The sequence below is a fragment of the Miscanthus floridulus genome, chromosome 8, assembly GCF_019320115.1.
Source record: "Miscanthus floridulus cultivar M001 chromosome 8, ASM1932011v1, whole genome shotgun sequence".
In the NCBI taxonomy this organism is placed as follows: domain Eukaryota; kingdom Viridiplantae; phylum Streptophyta; class Magnoliopsida; order Poales; family Poaceae; genus Miscanthus; species Miscanthus floridulus.
In genome coordinates, this window is record NC_089587.1 from 65,341,217 (window position 1) to 65,356,510 (window position 15,294).

At 50.4% G+C, this 15,294-nt stretch overlaps 2 protein-coding genes across 2 annotated transcripts; both read left to right on the forward strand.

Moving 5' to 3' along the window:
* Positions 1–10,604: 10,604 nt before the first annotated feature.
* On the forward strand, positions 10,605–13,513 carry LOC136476559 (vesicle-associated membrane protein 714-like). Its single transcript, XM_066474436.1, has 5 exons — positions 10,605–10,662; positions 11,383–11,675; positions 11,994–12,184; positions 12,302–12,465; positions 13,076–13,513. Exons 2-5 carry the CDS (start codon positions 11,453–11,455, stop codon positions 13,164–13,166), a joined length of 669 nt encoding a protein of 222 aa, XP_066330533.1. The 5' UTR covers positions 10,605–10,662; positions 11,383–11,452; the 3' UTR covers positions 13,167–13,513.
* Positions 13,514–13,773: 260 nt separating this feature from the next.
* Positions 13,774–15,206, forward strand: LOC136476558 (casparian strip membrane protein 2). The gene has a single exon (XM_066474435.1). The coding sequence runs from the start codon at positions 14,467–14,469 to the stop codon at positions 15,193–15,195; it is 729 nt and encodes a 242-aa protein (XP_066330532.1). The 5' UTR covers positions 13,774–14,466; the 3' UTR covers positions 15,196–15,206.
* Positions 15,207–15,294: the final 88 nt, after the last annotated feature.

Here is a 15,294-nt window from a genome sequence, read left to right on the forward strand (position 1 = left end):
GTCAGTAGAATGACTTCCAAAGGAAGCTAGAAGGATTTCTGAAGCTAAGGCCACCTACCTATGATGGCACCGACCCTGACCCGCTTGTAGCCGATGACTGGCTCAAGGAGGTGGAGAAGAAGCTCGACCTCACCACCTTCACCAACGATGAGTGTGTTGGAGCTGCCACACACTAGCTCACAGGTGCAGCACGTGCCTGGTGGGACAGTTTTAGTGATTCCCATGAGGACCCTGCCAACATCTCATGGGACAAGTTCATTAAGGCATTCACTGAGTATCACATTCCCAAGGGTATCATAGAGGCCAAAGCTGAGGAGTTCCACAACATCAAGATGGAAAAGGACAGGGTGACAGAGTACACCACTCGCTTCACCAACCTTCTACGCTATGCGCCTTCCTATGTTGTGAACTCTGAGAAGGAGAAGCTATACTATTACCGCAAGGGACTTAACCCACACATCAAGTTGAAGTTTGGCGGTATTGAGAGTAGCACGCTGTGTGCTCTGGTGGATCGCTACATCCAGATCGAGAAGGACCGTGCTGAAGCCGGAGAGGAGTACAGGGAGAGGAAGCGTAAGCCTAAGGAGTCTTTCTATGGCCATGATCGCAAGAGGTTCTGCAGAGATGCACCCTCCAGGGAACGCTCTCGCCACAATAGGGATGACAACCCAGGATCAAGTAGGGGTAGTGGAGGCTACACCACCAAATACTCCCGCCCTACTCAGGATCGCTACACCCGGGACCGTTATGCTCAGGACCGCAACACTCAGGACCATTTCAACCGTCCCCGCTCAGCGAATGAATGCCTAGCATAGAACCGCCCTGCACCAAGCACTGGAAACTAGAAGGCACCCGCGCCAACCCCTACAGGCGGTACACCTTTCACCTGCTTCACTTGTGGCCAGCCGGGTCATAAAGCCGCTAAGTGCCCTCAGAACTCAGCCGCTCATAATTCTCAGTTCAAGGGATCTGCTACTCATGGACGTCTCAACCATCTGGACGCCGAGGAAGCATAGGCTACCCCTGACATTGTGTACGGTATGTTTTTAGTTAATGGCAATACTACATCAGTTCTATTTGACTCTGGAGCAACTTGTTCTTACATATCATCCAAGTTTGCACGATAGCATGACCTGCCTGTAACCCCACGAGGAAAGCCTATCATCACCAGTTCACCTTTAGGAGACCTAAAGTGCACCCGCATCTGTAAGGGAGTGAGTCTTACCATTGAGGGTCATATCTTTAAAGCCGACCAAACCCTGTTACCTTCCACGAGCCTAGATGTCATCTTAGGTATGGATTGGCTAACCATTCACCGAGGCATCATATCATGTTCACCTAGATACGTCCAAGTGACCCACCCATCGAGCCAAGTTATTAGATGTGAATCTCAGTCCGAAAAGTCCACTTCTATCCTATGTGCCCTTAAAGCTAGTTCAGAATCACAAAAAGAGGAGAAGACAGTTCATGATGTGCCTGTGGTCAGAGACTATCCCGATGTATTCCCTGAAGAATTACCGGGTATGCCACCAGACCATGATGTAGAGTTCATCATTGATCTTTTGCCAGGAACAAGGCCCATTGCCAAGAGACCCTATCGCATGTCAGTTGACGAGCTAGCTGAGCTCAAGATACAGCTTGATGAGCTCATCTCGAAGGGGTATATCAGACCCAGTGCTTCACCCTGGGGATCCCCTGTTCTGTTTGTTAAGAAGAAGGATGGCTCGATGAGAATGTGCATTGATTACCAGAACTTGAACGCAGTCACCATCAAGAATAAGTACCCTCTGCCAAGAATTGATGATCTGCTTGACCAGCTCAGAGGTGCCAAGTATTTCTCCAAGATTGATCTCAGATCTGGCTATCATCAAATGAAGATTCGGGAGAGAGAGATCCCAAAAATAGCTTTTGTGACGAGGTATGGGCAGTTTGAGTTCACTATGGTGTCCTTTGGACACACGAATGCTCCTGCCTACTTCATGAACATGATGAATAATGTTTTCATGGATGATCTGGATAAGTTTGTGGTAGTATTTATTGATGACATCCTTGTTTATTCACCCACCACCAAAGAACATGAACATCATCTAAGAACTGTGCTTGAGAAATTAGCACAACATCAGCTCTACACAAAGTTCAGTAAATGCGAATTTTGGCTATAGGAGGTTGCCTTCCTAGGCCATGTACTATCAGCTGAAGGTGTCGCAGTTGACCTAGCCAAGATTGAAGCTGTGAAAGAGTGGGATCAACCCCGTAATGTGACAGAAGTCAGAAGTTTCTTGGGATTGGCTGGATATTACCGTCGGTTCATCGAGAACTTCTCCAAGATAGCCTGTCCAATGACCAACCTTTTGAAGAAGACTAAGGAGTTTGAATGGACGCCCGAGTGCGAACAAAGCTTTCAGGAATTAAAACAGAAGCTTACCACAACTCCTATTCTAGCATTGCCTGATATCAGCAAAGATTTCATGGTCTATTGTGATGCATCCCGTCAAGGACTGGGTTGTGTATTGATGCAAGGTGGAAGGGTGATAGCATATGCCTCTCGATAGTTGAAAGAACACGAGAACCGTTACCCAACTCATGATCTTGAGTTAGCAGCAGTTGTGCATGCCTTGAAGATCTAGAGACACTACTTGATAGGCAACAAGTGTGATATCTATACCGATCACAAGAGCTTGAAGTACTTTTTCACTCAGGAAGATCTAAATATGAGGCAACACCGATGGCTAGAGTTGATCAAGGACTATGACCTAGAAATTCACTATCATCCAGGAAAAGCTAATGTAGTCGCAGATGCCCTCAGTCGCAAGAGTTACTGTCACACGTTGATCACTGAATCCATACCACCTGAGCTCAAGGAAGAAATTGAAGATTTCCAACTTGAGATACTACCGCATGGCTTGTTGAATGAGCTTCGCATACAGTATGATCTCACAGATCGCATCCGTCAAGCTTAGAAAAGTTGTGAAGAGATCGAATATCTCCGTGGTCTGATGAAATTAGGCTATAAGACCAACCACCATGAAGATGAATAAGGAACCATCTGGTTCAAGGGAAGAATCTGTGTTCCTTCTGACCCAGCACTATGAGAGGAAATTATGTCAGAAGCTCACGATTCCAAGTACTGTATTCACCCTGGAGGTTCAAAGATGTATCAAGACTTGAGGAAACACTTTTGGTGGAAAGGCATGAAGACAGACATTGCGGGACATGTGGCACGATGTGACACCTGTAATAGAGTCAAGGCTGAGCATCAAAGGCCTGCAGGATTGCTAAAGCCTCTTGACGTTCCCGAGTGGAAGTGGGAGAGCATATCCATGGATTTCATAGTTGCATTACCCCGTTCGTAGAAAGGCAATGATTCCATCTAGGTGATTGTTGATCGTTTGACCAAGATTGCTCACTTTGTACCAGTTAAGACCAAGACCGATGCCGAAAAATTAGCAGATCTATATGTTGAGCATATTCTCAGACTGCATGGAGCTCCCTCTAGTATTGTATCTGATCGTGGTCCTCAGTTTGTGTCCTAATTCTAGGAAGCTCTGAACAAGTCCATTGGGACCAAACTTGATTTCAGTATCGCTTATCACCCATAGACAGATGGACAGACAGAACGAGTAAATCAGATCTTAGAAGACATGCTTCGCGCTAGTGTACTGAATCATGGCTTTGATTGGGAGAAATGCCTACCCTATGCAGAGTTCTCTTACAACAACAGCTACCAAGCCAGCATCAAGATGTTGTCGTTTGAAGCGCTATATGGCAGACCTTGTAAAACACTTTTGATGTGGTCTCAATAGGGTGAAAGATCGTTCTTTGATTCCGCTAAGATCCAAGATGCAGAAGAAGGAATTGCTCAAGTGAAGGAGAATTTGAGGATTGCTCAAAGTAGATACAAGAGCTATGCTGACAAAAGAAGAAGAGAACTCGAGTTCAATGTGGAAGACTTCATCTATCTCAAGGTATCCCCGCTACGTGGAACTGTCAGATTCCATGTGAAAGGAAAGCTTGCCCCTAGATTTGTTGGCCCATATAAGATTCGCAAGCTCACCTACAAACTTGAGCTACCTGAGGAATTGGCGGGTGTACATCCCGTATTCCATGTCTCACAGCTACGCAAGTGTTTGAGAGTGCCCGATGAAGTAGTTCCAACTGATACACTTGACATTCAAGACACTCTCGAGTATAAAGAACATCCTACCCAAATTCTGGGTAGAGATACCAAAGAGACCTGAAGCAAAACCATTCCTATGTGCAAAGTCTAATGGAGCAATCACACTGAGAGAGAAGCAACATGGGAGAAAGAGTCTGACCTCCGGCTATGATACCCTTACCTCTTCGAAGAGTACGTTATGCTTTAATCTCGGGGACAAGATTCTGTTAAGGGGGTAGGACCGTAACAACCCAAAAATCCACACACCAAAAATCACAACTACAAAATTTTTGTTTTTAAACCCCATGTAATGTTGAGTGACAACTATAGGAGCCAACCCTAGGTGTTGCATTAGTTGTAACCCAACAAGACAATTTCATGAGCATAGCATGTCATTTATTAATTATGTTTATTTAAATCCTAACAAATAAAATGTTGCATACATTGTCAACTCAAATTGTGATTTGGATTTCCATTTGCTTTACAACTCCTTTAAAGTAATAAACCACAAAGTAATTATTAATCAAACCAAAGAATAAATGCTTAAAATGAAAACTATTTCTATTTTTGTATAACAAAACTACAACTATTTTTGTTACACAAAATAGCTAAATAAAGTACCTAATATATATATAAGAGTGTTGTGAGCCTCACATCTAAAAATCCAATAGAGGAGGTACACCAGATTTGAATTCAAACTCCAAATCAAATTTGAATTCAAATAAAGAAGAAGAAAAATAAAACAGAAAAAGAAAAGAAAAGAAGAAAGCCTCGCAGCCGGCTCGGCCTGCTCGGCCCACTAGCCAGCCCAGCCTATGCGCGGCAGCACCAGGCCCAGCAAGCCGGCCCAACACGCCGCTCACGCCCGTGCACCCTTCTGTCCCACCTGCTGCCGCTGCCAACCGGACCCCATGCGTCAGCCACTCCCGGCCACAGTACCTTCTTCCTCCCCACGCCGGCTTCTCCTCCTGACCGAAGTGGTAGGTGAGGGCCTGGGGTCACGCAAATCGCCTGGCCATATTCCCTTGGCGCCGTGCCCCACGCAACCCCTACGCCAACTACCCCGCGCCCATGAACTGTCCGATGCGTTCGGCGCATCGCCTGCCGTCCGCCCCATCCGCCATGGGTGAAGCTCGGACCTTGGGGCTATAAAGCGACGCCCAGAGCACCATAGGGATTCCTCAGCCCACCGCCACCGTTCGGTGGCCCAACTGCCCACATCACTCCGAGAGAAGAGGGCCGAGAGGGAAATTTGGAAGAGGGAGGCGAGCAGGGAGCTCGGAGACATCGATCACCGGAGCTCAGAGCACCTACCCCAACGACGCGGCTACCACCACTAGGCAGCACCTTGCCACCGCATCACCACCGAACGCCGCCAAGCACCACTCGGTGAGTTCCTTTGCTGAGACCTCCTCCTAGCCCATGGACGCCATCACAGTGCACGCGCTCGCCATGCTCGCAACGCCACCGTCATGGCACGGCCACCGCATGCGCATTCGGCCGCCTCGCTGGACTCGGAAGTAGCCGTAGAGCACCGCCGTGACGCCTGGAGGATAGCTGCGTAGACCAAGACACCGTTAGTCGGCCGCAGCGCCTTGGCCACGAGCACCGGACCTCGGGCAGAGTTCCGCTGTGCACCACCACTGCGTGCGGACTCCACCGTGCCCTATGGTCGTCGTCGACGCTACATCATGCTTCCCGCTAACCGTCTAAAAGAAAACGGGGCACCAGGACCCCTAGAACTACCCCTAGATGCCCCGCCGGCGAGCACCACCATGCCGAGCCGCCGACCACCATGGCCAAAGCCCTACGATGCCCTAGCCGCCACCTTGACCCCACCACCGTACTCGCTGAGGCCTAGCGATGCTTTTTCCCACCTCAATTGAACGCTAGCGCCCCTGTGGGAGCTTACCGATGAGCTCACCACTGGCGGGAGCACGCCGGGGAAGGAAGCAGGGGAATTCCCCCTCGTCGGCCACACTCACCTGCACCCGGTGCACGTAGACCATGCCAAAGGAAAGCAGGATGGACTCGGTCCACCGAAGACCCAGCTTACGGTCCATGGACCGTGAACACAAGTCCACCATGAGCCACGCAGTGTGGGCCAATCTGTGGACCGAAGCCCAGTGGAGGCCCTTGGCTACGACATGGCAACGCCACAGCATGCCACGTGGTGGGCCAAAGCCCAGCCCGTATCCAGGCCCAACCAGCCCAGTTTGGACCCGGCCTGTGTTGACTAGTCAACGTTGACCGATTGACTGGACCCACATGTCAGCGACATAGAGACTCTAGACCCACTTGTCAGTAGGTGATGTCATGCTGATGTCATAACGACGTCACATGGGTCCCACCTGCCAGTAACAACACAGCCAAGGTGACGTCATGATGATGTCACGGTGACGTCAGCAGCTCTGGCCCCACCCGTCGGTGACTATGATCCGTTGACCGTTGACTCTCCCGTTGACTTGACGTTGACTTTGACTGGACCCACATGTCAGCGACCTAAGAGCCCCGGTCCCACCTGTCGGAACTGATGATGTTGATGACGTTAAGATGACATCAGCAGGACCCCACCCGTCAGCTCGGAGCCGAGATAATGACACCATGCTGATGTCATGCTGGCATCAGCATGCCACGTGGACCAATCACAGTGTGACACGTGTCAACCCAGGATTAATTCAGCCTTTTCCCATTTTCAGAAATGATTGAAACTTCAGAAATTCATAACTAATTCATACAAACTTAGAAAAATGCAAGACTAGGACCAAAATTCATCTAAAATCGAGCTCTACGCAATGAACCCATGTTTGAGTGCATTTGGTTCTTTTGAATTTTCATTGATCTTTGTGCTATTCTATAGACGTTGCTAACGCGACTATAATGCGATCGTTTGTAGACTCGGAGGAGAACCAAATAGACGAGGACCGAGAGTATCATGAGGAGTACGGGGACGACTACACTGAAGGTGCCACATCCCACCCAACCTCGTAGCACCTATTACGCATGGCTCATATAGAACTACTATTGCTTTACTTTATTGTTATACTCACACAATGATAGGACTTGCATGGTAGTATGCTTACTTGATGGCCTTTACCTTGATGCAACCTTACCCCTGCTTACCCTGCTATTAGGCTAGACACACGCTTGCTGCTATATTTCATTGCTTATACTTCTACTACGCTTGTACTACATTAGTGCATGGTGGAAACTGGTGTTATCTAGACTATGGGGAGAGTGATGCGTGTGTGACTTGGGTGCGTGGAGGGTGAGGGTTGTGTCAACCAAGTTGGAATATACGACGAGCCTAGGGCAAGTCTTGCCGTGGGGTGCTACCTGGGCGCCCCTGGAATGGATACCTATGGTGGGTAAATGGTATATGAGGTGGCCCTGGGTGTGAACCTGTGATGGGAGGAGCCGGGGGTGGAGGTGTTGTGGTGGCACGGTAAATGGAAACCCTGATGAAGACATTCTGGCTTGGTCATCCCTAAGGACTTACTAGTACTCAAATTCACCAGGAAGCCTTACGTACCACTCGCCCTATATGGTGCGGGACGGCCGGACTACTTGGTAGGATATTGCCACTACTGCTAGGTGGATAGCGGACAGTGTAAGGAGGTACGGGGCACGAAGGATTTCCCCCCACATCCTTCCGAGACTTCATGGAGACCTTGTGGACCCGGCTCATGACTCACAGTTTTAGCCACCCCAGACTAGACTTGTGGTGTATCAGGGCTGAATGGTAGAGTGGCATTATCCTAGGCTAGCAAGCGGTCGGAATCAGCCCAGTTGATGACGGTTAGCGAGGAAGGCAGATCTTGTGGTTATGTAAAACCTCTGCAGAGTGTATGGTTGATCGATCGATACATGTGCCGATTTGTCGGCTATGGACCTTTCATGGGTTTCGCTTAAACTAGATAGTGAGATGAGTCCTTCTCTTCTTCCTATGTGAGAGAGTGTCGATCGTAGCCAGGGGCTACGGGCCATGAGACAGTGCCGAGAGGGAGTTGGCCTGTCGACTAAGCGATAGTATGGTGATGATATGGAGATGGTGGTATATCGATCCTAGGATCGGAACCTGGCTCTGGACGGGAATGGGGTGGAAGGTGTGTGGGAATGGTGTTAAAAACTTGACCAACTATTATTATATACTTGATATGCTAAAACATAGGAAACCCTAGTCTTATAGGTTCCTTTTGATTATATCCAACTTGCATCCAATTTCCACAAAGCAATGCTCATAAGGTGGGTGTGGCCAGTACAAATCGTACTGATAAATTTTGGCACACAGGTTCTGCAGAGGAGTATAGCTCCAAGAAGTTTGACGGTTGAGGGGTTCGTTCCTACGCTCGAGTTTGGCGATCTCATCTTCAAGCTGTTCTGAATGAATGCTACTTTTAATTCTGCCAATGCGGCGATGTAATAATTTATGTAATTCCGCACTATTTGTACTCTGATATTATCGTTGTATGGATGTGGTATTTGACTGGAATTTGGGTAATATGATCTACAACGGTCATAATACACTTCGACTCTGTGGATTTCCCTTCGCGGAGATCAGGTCGTTTCATCATCCATCTGGCGCTGCAAGCCATAAATGGTCGTGGTGAGCGCGGTGAGCGCATCAGTGGGAACCTGGGTAAGCAGGGGTTGGGAGATTGGGAGCGGCACAGGGGGAGCGATGACAGCAGGGGTGGTCACGGGCGCAGATAGGGTCGAGAGGGTGATAGCGGGGGTGGTGGTGGAGGTGGAAACCACTGCGGCGGCGGAAAGTGTTGGAGGACAGGGCCGGAACAGCCCACGCAGGAGCAATGGTCAACAAGGTGGGGGTGACGACAGCTGTGGAGGCGGTGATGATGGTGGACGCGGTGGAAGCTGGAGCAAGCTTGGGTCCTGGCATAGCTGATACCAGATGTTGTAGCTGCTAGGAGAAGAGAGAGAGAGAGAGACTGGTGAGCGAGAGTGGAGCGGAGGTGAGGCAGCGACGTCGTGCTCGACGTTGCCCACGAACAGGGGAGCGGGAGAGATTGATCTTAATCTCCGGCTGATCTCTATTAGCTTTAGCGTTCAATACTTATAGTTGAATCCTAACAAACTGACTGCTAATTGAATTGAAAGGTATACAAAAGCTCCTAAATAATAGGATCCTAACAACTTACTCTAAGTCGCCGGTAGCTCCTGGCGATCACGCTCTTTTTTTTTATCACACTCCTGCACATCGTGGCTTGGCCCGCTTCCTCAGCCACGGGTCCGCCCGTTAGGCATGCAAGCGGGCCGCTTTGCAGACGTCCTGCAAGCCGCTGCACTGGCCGCAACGCTAATTTGTAGACTTTGCAGGTGTCCACCAACTCAAGCGTGCTGGCCGCAAAATGCCCACTGGGCTTGGCGGCAAAACCAGCTAGCAGCCTGTTCGTTTGGCTGGTTTGTATCGTTGCTGGTTCGTAAAGAAGTACTCCTGGCTGGTTTGTGTGAGAGAAAAATACTGTTCCGGTTGAAATTTAGAATCGTTTACGACAAGCCACGATCAAACGAACACGTTGTAGGCCTACCAGGACCCGCAACCATGAAGAAGAAGCAGACACATGTGGAATTAAGCCTGGCTCGTGGCTTCATGGGTGAGCTCGACACCGGGCTCGGCGAGGCAAGCGTAGATCCCGGCGTCGAGGTGCAACCGTGCGGGTACCTTAGGACGCATGAATCGACCGCACGTGCGACGCGGCTTGCGAGCGGCTAGCTGATGACGATGCTGCCGCTGCCATAGGCCAGGGAGAAGCCGTGCCATGCGTTTTGCGCCGCGGAGTCGGAGCGCGCGCCGAGATACCAGAGCTCGCGGGGGTCGTACTTGCGGAGCGTGCAGAGCAGGTTCGGGATGACGAACGCGGTGCGGCGGTGAGAAGCGGTGACCATCCTCCTCCTGCTTGAGCGCGGAGACGAGCTCCCCGGCGATGCGCGCGACATGGGCGGCCAAGGGCCGAGGGGAGGCCGAGCGCGGATGGCTGAGGGCGGAGGGGAGGCCGCGCAGGTGCGTGTAGGGGAAGCGTGACGCGTCCGCCGAGACGCGGAGAGCGAGGCCGGGCGAGAGGTCGTCGCGGCGTCCAGTGTCGAAGCATCGAGGAAGAGGATTTGCAGTTCCTCGTAGGTCTTGGCAGGCCTTGCTAACGTCCGCTGGGCTTAGCGGGTTGGCCTGCTTCAAACCGCAATAGCATAGCAGGCCATCTGCTTTGTCCAAAAGGGGATTTTTGCGGGGCGGCCAAAGCGGGCTTGCGGGCAGGCCCGTGCGGCTTGCATCCTGACCACCCGTTGACCATAACAGTTGATTTGAATATGGATAGATGCCTGGGCATTTTTTCCGTCTATATATGATTTATATATTAGAAAAGAAAGAAATAAATAAAGGGAAGAGAAAAAAGAAAGAAAGAAAAGGAGGCGAGTCCAACGTGCAAGGAGACGAAGACACAGAGGAGGGGAGGGGAGCCCCCGCCGCGCCGCTCGAAATCCCCAAACGCCCAAACAAACGAGAAAATTGAATATTTGACATCCAATAGGGACGCCTGTGAACATTTGACATTCAATTCGTGCGTCGTTGAAAATTTAACACTCTGGCTGCGAATTCGTTGAAAATATGGGTTTTCTCCTCCTTTTCTCCATTTAACATTTTTTTCTTTTTTTTTTTTGCTTCCAAGGCAACGATGAATGACCAAAGTACCTTGGCCTGCTGTTGCTCGACCATTGCGGCGCCTCTGGCCTGCGCCGACGGCCTCCATCAGCGGTGGAGCCGAAGACGGCGGGCTTTGGTTAGCGCCGGCGCCCAGCACCGGCGACCGTCCGCGCGCACGCATGGCCGGCTCGTCCAGCACCGGCGACCAGCCCCGCGCCCATCCTGGCCCCGCGCGCGCCTAGCAGCGGCAGTGCCTCTTCCGACGGCCTCCATCAGCGGCGGCGCGTGAAGAACAAAGAAGAGCGGCGGCGGCGTGACGAACAGAGCCGAAGAAAAATAAGTACGGGAGAGAGATGCGTTCGTTTCTTAGAAGAAATGGATGGATAAGGAGATCAGCGTTGTCTTGGAAAGCAAAAGAAAAAAAGAAAAAATGTTAAATGGAGAAAAGGAGGAGAAAACCCATATTTTCAACGAATTCGCAGCCAGAGTGTTAAATTTTCAACGACGCGCGAATTGAATGTCAAATGTTCACATGCGCGCAGATTGGGTGTCAAATATTCAATTCTCTCCAAACAAACCCCTAGGCAAGAAAGATCAAATCAGATCAGATCTCTCCACCCCCGACCCCCAGCCCATCCATGGCGATCGTGTACGCCCTGGTGGCGCGCGGCACGGTGGTGCTGGCCGAGTTCGCCGCCGTCTCGGGCAACGCCGGCGCCGTGGCCCGCCGGATCCTCGAGAAGCTGCCGCCCGACGCCGAGTCCAGGCTGTGCTTCGCGCAGGACCGATACATCTTCCACGTCCTCCGATCCGACGCCGCCGGCATCACCTTCCTCTGTATGGCCAACGACACCTTCGGAAGTAACTACCCTCCCTCCCTTCCTTCCTCTCAATTCGTTCGTTCGTTCACAATTCACATACATACATATCTGGACTTTCTGTCCTATATATGCTTCGGTCTTAGCTGCTACTGATTGCTAGTACTCCAGTTGGTTGATTACACTATGTTCTGCGTTCCTTGAGTTATCGATTTCCCTGCTTGCTGGCGTAGTCATCCCATCTAGTCTAGTACAACTCGGCACTCTCGGCCAGTTCTTTGCCTTTCCTGATCTGATTGGACCTCCTGTGCTGAACAATACTACAGCTCATCTGTTCTGTCCGTTTTCTTTCGTGATGCAGGAAGAATCCCCTTTCTCTTCCTGGAGGACATCCAAATGAGGTTCATGAAAAACTACGGCAGAGTGGCCCACTCTGCGCTGGCTTACGCCATGAACGATGAGTTCTCCAGAGTGCTCCATCAGCAAATGGAGTTCTTCTCCAGCAATCCAAGCGCCGACACACTCAACCGTCTCCGCGGAGAAGTCAGTGAGGCACGTACCTTCTCATCAAACTAAGTAAATGTTTGTTCCCCCAATGGTATCCTTTAGGGGTTCAGGGTGCTCAACTCATCATCTCTCTGGTATGGTATTCAACTCAACCTCCTGCAGATACACACCGTCATGGTCGATAACATAGAGAAAATTCTTGACAGAGGTGATCGCATCTCGCTCCTTGTGGACAAGACATCCACCATGCAAGACAGCGCCTTCCACTTCCGCAAGCAATCCAAGAGGCTCCACAGAGCTCTTTGGATGAAGAATGCCAAGCTTCTGTGAGTGCTGCTATTACCTTTTCCATCTTTCATTCATACTTGTGCTGTCTCTTCCTTATATGAATATATATTGAAGACGCTATTGGTCAATCATTTATTGGTTATCTTATTTACTTCACACAGCTTAGCTGTCCTCTCCTGGCTTCTCTACCAGTGTTGTAGCAACCTTCTTCATCCATAACCTAGATTACCAGTGCTGCTCCCCCCTTTTCAAAAACGTGACAAAAATATGCTGCCTTTTCTACTGCTTCCCTGCTATTTGCATTTTTACCATTCATTTTCTTGTTGGCAATTCACTGGTCAGTTCCAGAGAAAAATAACTTATGTAGTGATGTCTATACACATCCATATGTACTTCTTTAGGGGTGTGGGTTAAAATAACAGTGATGGGTGACGGACTTGTAAATTGTGTATAGGCTCGTGTATTGGTATGGAACTATATAACTTGGTTTGGTATCCTGCTTGAAAACAAACTGTAATTACAGTTCTTGCCTAAACCTATAGCAATCGTTAACTGCAGGTGCTACTAACTCCTGTTTAGTTGCTTTCCTGAAAATTTTCTATAAAAGAAATGCTGTATTCTTATGGTAACCCTTTTTTTTTTTTGCAGAGTTGTGTTGACAGTTGTCATAGTAGTGCTGCTCTACTTGATCATTTCTGCTTTCTGTGGAGGCCTTTCCCTATCATCATGCAGATCATGAATGACACACCAGATGGCTGGCGCTCCCTTGACTGGTGGAGGGTAAAATACCATGGAATGATGCCTGCTGTGTTGAGCACCTGAGCTTGCAGAGGCAGAAAAGATAGATGTTTTGAGGAGGACACCTCCACTGTGGTTTTCAGTAAGAGCGACTTTGCCCTTTTGTGCTGACATGAGTTAGTCTTGCAACACTGGGATCAGCGTGTACAGTACGTGGATTGTTGTTTAAGGTGTGGAGTTGGTAGTTGCTGTGGTCAATGGTTTTTTATGTCGCCATGGTTGTGGATGAATCTTAAATCTTCGTGTACTTATTATGCTTTTTGGCCTATCAAACTGTCATTGTGCTTTGTGAGGGCTGGGAATGAGTTGGGTGTGTACAGTTACTTGGTTAATGTGTATAAACATATATGCATGCCGCAATGAGTTACATACTTACTATGTTTAGCAGTGTATGACAATTACACACGAAAACGGATTGTGTCTCAGCGATGAGCTTGCCATGGATGTGGGGAAAACTACAGCTATGTGTGCCTGGAATTGTTGAAGCTGTGAATTGCACAGGCTTTAGCAGTATATGACAATTACACACGAAAACGGATTGTGTCTCAGCGATGACGATGAGCTTGCCATGGATGTGGGGAAAACTGCAACAGTGCTTGGAATTGTTGAAGCCGCGAATTGCACAGGCCTGTGATGTGTTTTCTTTGCTTGCTTGAAAAGATGCTAGAGGCCTTGAACCACGAATTCAGAAACTGTTGCCTTTCGTAGAAGGACGTACCGTCAGTTACATTAGTTACACCTAATCTATGTGGCAGTGCGAAATGTGTTGGTGATACTTTCACCAAATCTTGGTGATGTATGTGTAATACAAACAAGCTATCGCATTGGGTGTGTTTTCAAGGAACTGCCCTTGATGATGAATAAAAGCATGTACAGCAGAGGATGTCAACGATGGGCAGCACCGCTGCAGAGACGTGGAGTTGCAGGGAGAGAGCAGTTAGAAGGAGGAGCAGACGCAGGCGCAATGAATGATTCGCAACCACTCCGGCGACGGCGACGGCGAGGCAAAGCATCCCGCATCCAGCAATGCATGCAATTCCAATTCCATTTCCATGTACTTGTTCCATGATGTGATCTCCATTTGTGCCTCGAACAACTCTCTTCCGCTTCTCCATCTGTTCTATTAGCCTATTAGTATATATATTTGGTTGCTCTTGCAATCTCATGGCGTGCGTGCATTGCAATAAGCAGCAGTGAAGCAATTGGATTGAGGCACCCATTTCCCAACCCACGACACAAGCATGACAAGCGAGTCCGCCACCGTGATCCAGATGGACGACGGCAGGGCCCCGGTTGTCGCAGCAGCAGCACCACCAGCACCAGGAGCCACCGCCGCCGCGTCGTCGTCCTACGCCACTGCTCCAACAAGTAGCAGTGCTGCTGAACCGGCAGCGGCGCCGCGCAAGACGAGCACCGGTGGCGGTGGGCTCCCGTTCCTGCTGCGCTCCGGTGCCGGGGGGTTCCGGCGCTGCCTGGCCGTGATCGACTTCCTGCTGAGGGTGGCCGCGTTCGGCCCCACGCTGGCTGCCGCCATCTCCACGGGCACCGCCGACGAGAGGCTGTCCGTGTTCACCAACTTCTTCCAGTTCCACGCGAGGTTCGACGACTTCCCGGCCTTCACCTTCTTCCTGGTGGCCAACGCCGTCGCCGCGGGGTACCTGGTGCTCTCGCTGCCATTCTCCGTCGTGGGCATCCTCCGGCCCAACAAGGCCACGGGCGTCAGGCTGCTCCTGCTCATCTGCGACGTGGTGATCATGGCGCTGCTCACGGCGGCCGCCGCCGCCGCCGCGGCCATCGTGTACGTGGCGCACTCGGGCAACCGGCGCGCCAACTGGGTGCCCATCTGCTTTCAGTTCCATGGCTTCTGCCAGCGCACCAGCGGCTCCGTCGTCGCCACCTTCCTCGCCGTGCTCGTCTTCATCGTGCTCATCCTCATGGCAGCCTGCGCCATCAGACGCAGGCCCAGCTAGGAACCGTATGCTTTCGGTGCATTGCATCCATGGCGATTCCGATCCTTTGCTGGCCCTTCCTTAATTTCCATCATCCATCAGTCATCACTGTGCTCGCTC

Excerpts from the sequence above, each read along its gene's own strand:
- LOC136476559 (XM_066474436.1), top strand. The coding sequence starts at position 11,453 with ATGGCGATCGTGTACGCCCTGGTGGCGCGCGGCACGGTGGTGCTGGCC. Across the intron at positions 12,185-12,301 it reads TCCGCGGAGAAGTCAGTGAG|ATACACACCGTCATGGTCGA; the intron begins GCACGTACCTTC and ends AACCTCCTGCAG. Across the intron at positions 12,466-13,075 it reads ATGAAGAATGCCAAGCTTCT|AGTTGTGTTGACAGTTGTCA; the intron begins GTGAGTGCTGCT and ends TTTTTTTTGCAG.
- LOC136476558 (XM_066474435.1), top strand. The coding sequence starts at position 14,467 with ATGACAAGCGAGTCCGCCACCGTGATCCAGATGGACGACGGCAGGGCC.